This window comes from Danio aesculapii, chromosome 16 (genome assembly GCF_903798145.1).
Source record: "Danio aesculapii chromosome 16, fDanAes4.1, whole genome shotgun sequence".
In the NCBI taxonomy this organism is placed as follows: domain Eukaryota; kingdom Metazoa; phylum Chordata; class Actinopteri; order Cypriniformes; family Danionidae; genus Danio; species Danio aesculapii.
In genome coordinates this window covers 44,697,675-44,705,883 of record NC_079450.1, presented here as the reverse complement: position 1 = coordinate 44,705,883, position 8,209 = coordinate 44,697,675, and the positions used below count along the sequence as shown (strand labels likewise).

The 8,209-nt window shown below is 43.0% G+C and overlaps 1 protein-coding gene across 1 annotated transcript; it reads right to left on the bottom strand.

Annotated features, from left to right (window-relative positions):
• LOC130243806 (adenylate cyclase type 2-like) lies at nt 1–7,627 on the bottom strand (the record flags this gene model as incomplete). The annotated part of the gene is made up of 6 exons (XM_056476104.1): nt 7,552–7,627; nt 7,384–7,453; nt 7,120–7,217; nt 6,760–6,844; nt 1,814–1,951; nt 1–99 (listed from the first exon to the last, which is right to left on the bottom strand). Coding segments are annotated over exons 1-6 (525 nt in total), but the record flags the coding sequence as incomplete, so codon positions are not given.
• Nucleotides 7,628–8,209: the final 582 nt, after the last annotated feature.

The following is an 8,209-nucleotide window of genomic DNA, read 5'->3' as shown; positions in this document are numbered from 1 at the left end:
GTCCAGGTAAGATATGGGTTGTCCGTCAGGCTGAAGAAGTGTCTCATTTGATGTATTATAAACAGTCTCCATTGATGTTAGGTTGTCTTCTATAAAGAACTGCAAGAAGTGATTAAAATATCATTTGTAATTTAAGTTTTTTAACAAAATACTTTAATGGTGTTTTTGATGGCTTTTGAATTGAGCAACATAATTCTTAATTGTTCTATTAATTTCACTGTAAACTGGAACCTTTAAAAAGTTGACTGTTTCCAATGATATGGGTTCAGTTCATTTTCAATTAAGCTTCTCCAGAATTAATATTTTTAACAATTAAATAATTTCAAGAGGAAAAAAATACCATGAACAATTCTGACACCCAGATTGCATAAGTGAGCTTATTTATAAACAAATTTCAAGAGGATCACGTGCTAAGATGCTTGCAGCCGGTCCCGCATTATTCAATTTATGATGTCACCTATCAGACGATTGCTAAGCCACTATAAAATACCCTAAGTTCCATATAACGGCCATCTTCGTTTTGAAGAATCCTCCCTTCCACTCCTCTCCTCCTCCTTTCCTAGACGGGTGGCACGGTGGCCCAGTGGTAAGCACTGTTGTCTCACAGCAAGAAACGTCACTGGTTCTAGCCTTACCAAGCCAGCCGACGTTTCTGTGTGGAGTTTACACGTTCTCCCCATACTCATGTGGGTTTCCCTCCCGGTTCCCCAGTTTCCTACCACCGTCCAAAAACATGCATATTTAAGTTAATTGACTAATCCAAATCAGCACCATAGAATGCTCCTAGAAAGTAGTTATCTCTTAAGAGCAATCCCTATCTGTTCATTAGTTACTACAGCAGGGGAGTTCTCGAGATCTAGCTGAGCTCAAACTCCCCTCTTGCCTTGCAACGTGAGGGAGCCCCGGGCTCGAGGATCTTATGAGCTCAGGGCTCTCTCCTGGGACAGCATGCCAAACAAGCTTATAATCAATCATCAGCTAAGTGTGAACTCTTGAAGTCAGTTAATCTTTTTCTGGCATCATGTGTTTGTTTGCTTGAGTTTGTCTGTCGTTATTACAACAACAAGACACAAAAAAAATTGCAGTTATGATATGTAATGTTATGACAATTTGACAATTCCAAGACAATATATTAATTTTCACAAATATTTCAATAAACAGGATATAGCAGATTCATTAACAACATAAGGACCTACAGAGTATACTTTTTATGAAAAAAAAAAAAAGAATGACAAGTTCACTGAAAAAACAAGGTCAAATGTGAAACCAAAAGCACATGACAGTTTAATATATATGTTAATGATAAACTAAGTAGTTTCTTAAGTTTGGTATTTTGCAAAATAACTAGTAAAATATTTTGTACTGTTATCATAGCAAAGACCAATAAATTAGTTTTTTATAAATTAGTTTTTTAAACTATATAAATGTAACACATTTTAAAAAAATGTGTTGAAAAGAATCTTTATTAAACAGCACATCACAAGACGGCCCAATACTTTTGTCTTAACATTAGATGACAAAATATGAATTGGAATGGTATCACAATTTGATAATGTTTGTTTACAACAGTGACATATGCCACAAAGTGGAATAGCAAAATCTGGAAGGCAAAACTGGTATCTGCAGCCAGGGCACAGATGGACACAAATCTCTGCCAAGAAATTCTGCAATAACACATGTCAGACTACTGCGGTCAAGGCCCCTTGTGTAATGTGTGTAATCCAGTAAGGAAGCATCACATACCTTTATTTGTATGACTATAAACCCAAAAAGTATTGATCAGAAATTTTCTGGATTATTGTGGTTGACATACCATATTGAAGACAGCCATGATCAGGATGAGGGCTGTGGTCGCCATGGTGAGGGTGATGCGTGGCCAGGGCTTGCTGGCAATGATTCCTGAGGATCTAAGGATCCAAAGCCAAGATGCAGAGGCCGTCTTTTTGCATTGCTAGTGTTGGTCAACACACAGGGAAGATAATTTGAAGAGATTCAGTAATTTTTTGTTCAAATATTTCAAATATTGATTATTTGACATTAATTTGTTATTATAAAAATGATTTAAATAGATTTATAAAGATGGAGGGCATCAGGTGGACAATTTTTGTCATATTTATTACATGATCCATAGCAAACAAGGAAGTAGGTGCCATATGATCTACCCACAAACTTACGAGTGCACACAGAAATATTCATAGTGCTTCACTTTTTCCACACACCTACCCCATAATGGACAATGTGAAAACGATTTTTTTTGAAATTTATTAAACAAAAAAAACCTAAAAAAAAAAAATTCACATGTACTTAAGTTATTCACAGCCTTTGTTATGAAGCTCTAAATTGAGCTCAGGTACAGTTCTGTTTCCATCTGATCATTCTTGGGATGTTTCAGCAGCCTACCTGAGTTCACGCATGTGGTAAATTCAGTTGATTGGACATGATTTGGAAAAGGCAGACACCAGTCTTAATATAAGGTCCCAGGGTTGACAGTGCATGTCAAAGCACAAACCAAGCATGAAGACAGAGGAATTTCTGTAGACCTCCAAGACAGGATTGTCTAAAGACACAAGGCTGGGGATGGTTACAAAAAAATTCTGCTGCTCTGAAATTCCAATGAGCACCTTGGCCTCCATCATCCGTAAGAGGAAGATGTTTGGAACCACCAGGACTCTTCCTAGAGCAGGCTGGCCATCTAAGCTAAGTGATCGAGGGAAAAGGGCCGTTGTCAGGGAGGTGATCAATAACCCGATGGTCACTCTGTCTGAGCTTTAGCTTTCTTCTGTAGAGAGAAGACAACCATCTGTGCAGCAATCCACCAATCAGGCCTGCTTGGTAGAGTAGCCAGACGGAAGCCACTCCCCACCTGGAATGTCTGAAGGACTCTCAGACCATAAGAAACAAAATGATGAGACTAAAATTGAACTCTTTTGAGTGAATGCCAGGTGTTACATTTGGAGCTGGACTCGATCACCATGAAGGCGCACCTCTCACGAGAACGCAGCGAGCTAATGCTGAACTGGCTGAGAGAGTTCGACAGGAAAAAGGTGGTCCCCCTGAAATCTTTTCAGAGGCTCCTGGGGCATATGGCATCCGCAGCCACGGCCACGCCGCTCGGATTGCTCCATATGAGACCACTACAGCATTGGCTTCACGATCGGGTCCACAGACGTGCATAGCACGCGGGCACACACCGAGTGACTGTCACTGCGCGTGTCGCCGCACCCTCACACCCTGGAGGGACCCCTCCTTCCTACGGGCCGGAGTGCCCCTAGGTCAGGCGTCCAGGCATGTTGTCGTTTCGACAGATGCCTCCAGTAAGGGTTGGGGGGACGTGTGTTGCGGGCATGCTGCTGCGGACCTGTGGAAGGGAACCCAGCTGCATTGGCATATCAACTGCCTAGAGCTGTTGGCAGTGTTTCTCGCTCTGCGCCACTTTTTACCGGTGCTGAGGGGGCAACACGTGCTGGTCAGGATGGACAGCACGGCGGCGGTAGCGTATACCAACCCTATGGGGGGTATACGCTCCCGCCGCATGTTTCAGCTCGCTCGCCGTCTGCTCCTCTGGAGTCATACGCGGCTGAAATCGCTGCTTGCTATTCACATCCCGGATGAGCTCAACTGTGCGGCCAACGGGCTCTCACAGCAGCTCCTACCCCGTGAGAATGGCGACTCCACCCCGAGTCTCGGGGCATGCGCAAATATGCCTTTCCCCAGTGAGCCTACTCACTGTTACTGTGCAAGGTCAGAGAGGACGAGGAGAGGTCTTGCTAGTTGCGCCTCTCTGGCCCAACCGGACCTGGATATCAGAACTCTCCCTCCTCGCGATGGCCCCCCCTGGCAGGTCCCTTTGAGAGAGGACCTACTCTCTCAGGGACTGGGAACCATCTGGCACCCTCGCTCAGATCTGTGGAACCTCACGTGTGGTCCATAGACGTGACGAGGAAGACTTAGGTAACCTCCTGTTGGCGGTGGTTAATACCATCACACAGGCTAGTGCACCCTCTACGAGGCATGTCTTCTCACCGAGAAGACCCCCGATCTTGCCAGATCAGTGTTGTACTTTCATTCCTTCAGGACAGGTTGGAGCGAAGGCTGTCGCCCTCCACATTGAAGGTTTACGTGGCCACCATCTCCACTCATCATGATGCTATGGATGGCGGCACCGTGGGGAGGCATAACCTCATCATCCGGTTCCTCAGAGGTGCGGGGCGGATGTTTCCACCCCCCCCCTGCTCATGCCCTCTTGGGATCTCGCGGTAGTGCCAACGAGCCTACGTGGGAATCCCTTCGAACCACTCGACTCAGTATCCTTGAGATTGCTGTCCTTGAAGACAGCTCTGCTGGTCGCGTTAGCATCGATTAAGAGGGTTGGGGACCTGGAGGCATTTTCGGTCAGTGACTCGTGCCTAGAATTCGGGCCGGCCTACTCTCACGTTGTCCTGAGACCTCGGCCCGGCTATGTGCCCAAGGTTCCTACCATGCCGTTTAAGGAAGGTAGTGATCCAGGTAGAAGAGGAGGCAGACCCAGTCCTATTGTTCTCATTGTTGTGTCCTGTTCGCTCTTTGCGAATATATGTGGACCGCACTCAGAGCTTTAGATCCTCTGACCAGCTCTTTGTCTGTTACGGTGGTCAGCAGAAGGGAAGTGCCGTATCTAAACAGAGGTTGGTCCACTGGGTAGTGGATGCCATCTCCCTCGCTTATCAGAGCCAGGGTTAGCCGTGTCCCCCGGGGGTGAGAGCGCACTCCACTCGGAGCGTCGCATACTCCTGGGCGTTAGCACGCGGCACCTCTCTGACAGACATTTGTAGGGCTGCGAGTTGGGTGACACCCTATACATTTGGAGGGTTTACATTCTGCGAGTGGAGCCGGTTTCCTCAAGGGTATTAGGTAACCCTTGGTGATTGAGGAAAGATTCGGTTGAGGTGTCGAAACACGCTTGCTGCGCCATTCTCCCTAACCCGGAGATACGTGCGCTTTTTCAGCTTTGTCAGTTTAGTTCCCCATTTTGGCGAACCCTGCAGAGTTCCTCCGAGGCCCCCAGCACCTGACTCAGCGGAGGAGTCAGGTGTTGGCCTGTTACGTTGTTGGCATGTCCACTGGTCAGCCTGCGTTCTGGGTATAGGTGCCTGCTATGCGTGATCCCCTCTGGCGATCCCATACGCTCACTCAGACACGGTTTAGTCCCCCCTTCTAGGCGAGCTTGTGTCTTCCCTCCCCGCTAACCATCCTTATGCATCAACTCCCCATCTCTGGGCTAGTCCACATGTTGTCACCAGGTCTCCCCTCTGGGTAGCAGAACGGAAATGCTATGTTCCTTTGCCACAATGACTGTCCCTTAGCTGTTGAGCGTGAAAGTCTCTTCAGCTAGAAAAGGATGTCGAGCATGGCACTGGCTGCGTCTTTATAGCATGACTGGTTGTCATTGACGCCAGCTGTGCACGCTGATGCCGCCAACTCATTGGCATTTCATTGGCCCGTTTTTATACTCTTTCAGAGGATTGGTTTCTGATGAAATCCCCATAGTGGAAGTTTCCACATAGCATTTCCATTCCCCCCCTCTTTAGTAACCGTAACGTTACGTGCATTCACTGCGCACACATCTTGCACGTTAAGTGTTGGATTCAGCCTACGATAAAAGAAGAAGCTGTGGATTGTTAGCCACAATCTGTAAGTACTTCTTTTTGTTAAAATTGATGGCTTACATGCATAGTTTCTAGCGTTCATTGTAGGCTATGTTGTAGTAAGGACGTAAAGAAAAGAAATTACAAGACGGGAGGGTGGCAGGAGATAAGTGTGAAATACGAGAGACTCTCTGGAAAAACAGGAGTTTGGCAGGAATGATTTAGCTACAAACATGTATCCGTTTTACTCCTGTAAACCAGGAAATATGATGGTCGTTTCCATGTTAGCTCAGTAGCTGTGTAAAAAGAAGGTAAGATATGTGAACAAATAACATGATTTTTTTTACAAATGAATTACGAACAAACACTGTTTTGCACCCCATAAACACAATCAAACCTTTAAAAAAAACTACTGTGGACCACCCCTTTAATTTAAATATTAACTAAATCATCACTAGACTAAATCATCACTAGAGTCTTGGTACCCTCTGTGAGGTTAACCAGAACCTCATTTTACCAAGTGCAACATGCTCCTAGATCAATGCTTAATAACCAATCAGAGGGGCGTTTCACAAACATAGACGTAACTCACAGTTGAACAACCATATTAAGAATGGTTCGGGAAATAAAAATGTAGTGACAAGTGTTTCACAAACTCTGTTGGAGATCCATTGTCTAAACTACGTTATTTAAATTGCTTTTTTTTTTTTTTTACTCACACAAACGTTAAGCCCCCTTAAGTCAATCCAAGAATTGCCCCTGGCTAAGAATAGAACACAGCCAGGATCTATGCTACAGCTCTAGTTCCAGCCCCCCTGTTTGTGAATGTTCAGTGGAACGATGGATTCGGGAAACACTGAATCACCAAACTACATTTGGAATCAAAATTGCGATCTTAGTTAGCTAACAATGGTTTTGAAAATGCTTCTCAATTATTATTATTATTATTATTATTATTATTATTATTATTAATTCACCTTTCCTCTGATTTAGGAATAAATTACAATTAACAAGTAAATTTAGGGGTAGGTTTTAGATTTGGATTACTGTCTAACACTGTAAAATCAATATATGCAAAAAAAAGCTCGTTTAAAATGATTAAACCAACTAAAACAGTTTAAACATTGTGACTTACCAAGAAATGACCAATAAAGCAAACGAGCAGAATCACTGATAGAATTAAGAAGGCCATGCCAAAAGACACTCCCAATATTGCAGTTCTGAAATAAACAGAGAGAATATGTGGATTAAACCACAAGGACACAAAAGTGAAAATAGCTGTTTTCACTCACAATTCAACAAAATCATCCTGACAGCTCAGATTCAGTGCAGTTATATTTATTAAAGCCATCTGTAAGATAGACGTCTACAAAAATTTATAATTTTAATGTCAGTCAGTTTTGCTTTTGGCTAGATATTGCATTGTCAGTGTTTATAAGACATTTTATTGTGCTATCATGTAATGTAAAAAGGTGGAGAGGATGAACATGCATACTTCGGCAGGACCAGGATCTGAACGATGAAAATGCAGAAGAATATCAAGCAGGCACAGGTGATGTAATATTTGAAGGCCGGCAGGGTTGTTGCTCTATACTGCAGGGAAAGGACACACTGTTCTTATTGAGAATCAAACACTTCTGCATTCCTTCACCCTCTCTCACACCAGCGTCGCCTTTCCCTCCCCCTCAATTATTTATATGCGTATGCATTATTTTTCAAAAGTTCTGTTTAAGTTGGCTCGCAAAGTGTCAGTGCTTACCTCTTTTTCCAATGCTTTATTATGGAAAAACAAAGATATTCTTTGAATGTCTTCTGATTTCAGCCATTGTCTATAAAATAACAAAAATAATAATACACACAAACATAAATACATAAATACACCAGAAAAATACAAAAACATAACTTACACATATAAAAGGTGACCTACTTTTGAGAATTGATCCCATCGAATGTTCTAATCATCCTCTCATTCAGCTCTTCCTCAAATCGCTTCTTCTGAGATTTTGTTCTGAGGAAGACACTGACTTATTAGTGATTCTGTCATGAATTCCTTAATGTTTAAAATGTCTTTACCATTTAAACTAATTGTTAATATTTTACATATTGCATATATGTTGATACTGTGTTTAATACCACAGTGACAATTTTTACAATACGGTATGTATTGTAGCATAACTGGGAAATTTTACAAGCTAGAGAAAACAAGGAGGCAACCATTTTAATCCCACTTACTTACACTTGTGAAATGGAGGAAGAAACTGATCCATGATCTGTCTACCCACACATCAAAAGTCTTTTCTGATCCTTCCTTTAACAAATGGCCGTCGAATGACCCATTGTGAGCTTGTAGATTGCTGAAGCACTCGTCAGAAAAATGACGAGAACACAGCACAAGGCTGAGGCAATAATGCTGAGGTATTTTTGCAAAAATAAACTTCAACCGCTGACTCTTCACAGCCTCATCGTTGAGTAGACAAAATAACACAAATTTTCCCTCGCACTTCAGAGCACAGCATCTTCACTACATGATTCAACCGGGATCTGCTACAGAGTTTGTCTTCCCTTTTTTTCTAGCTACAGTGTTT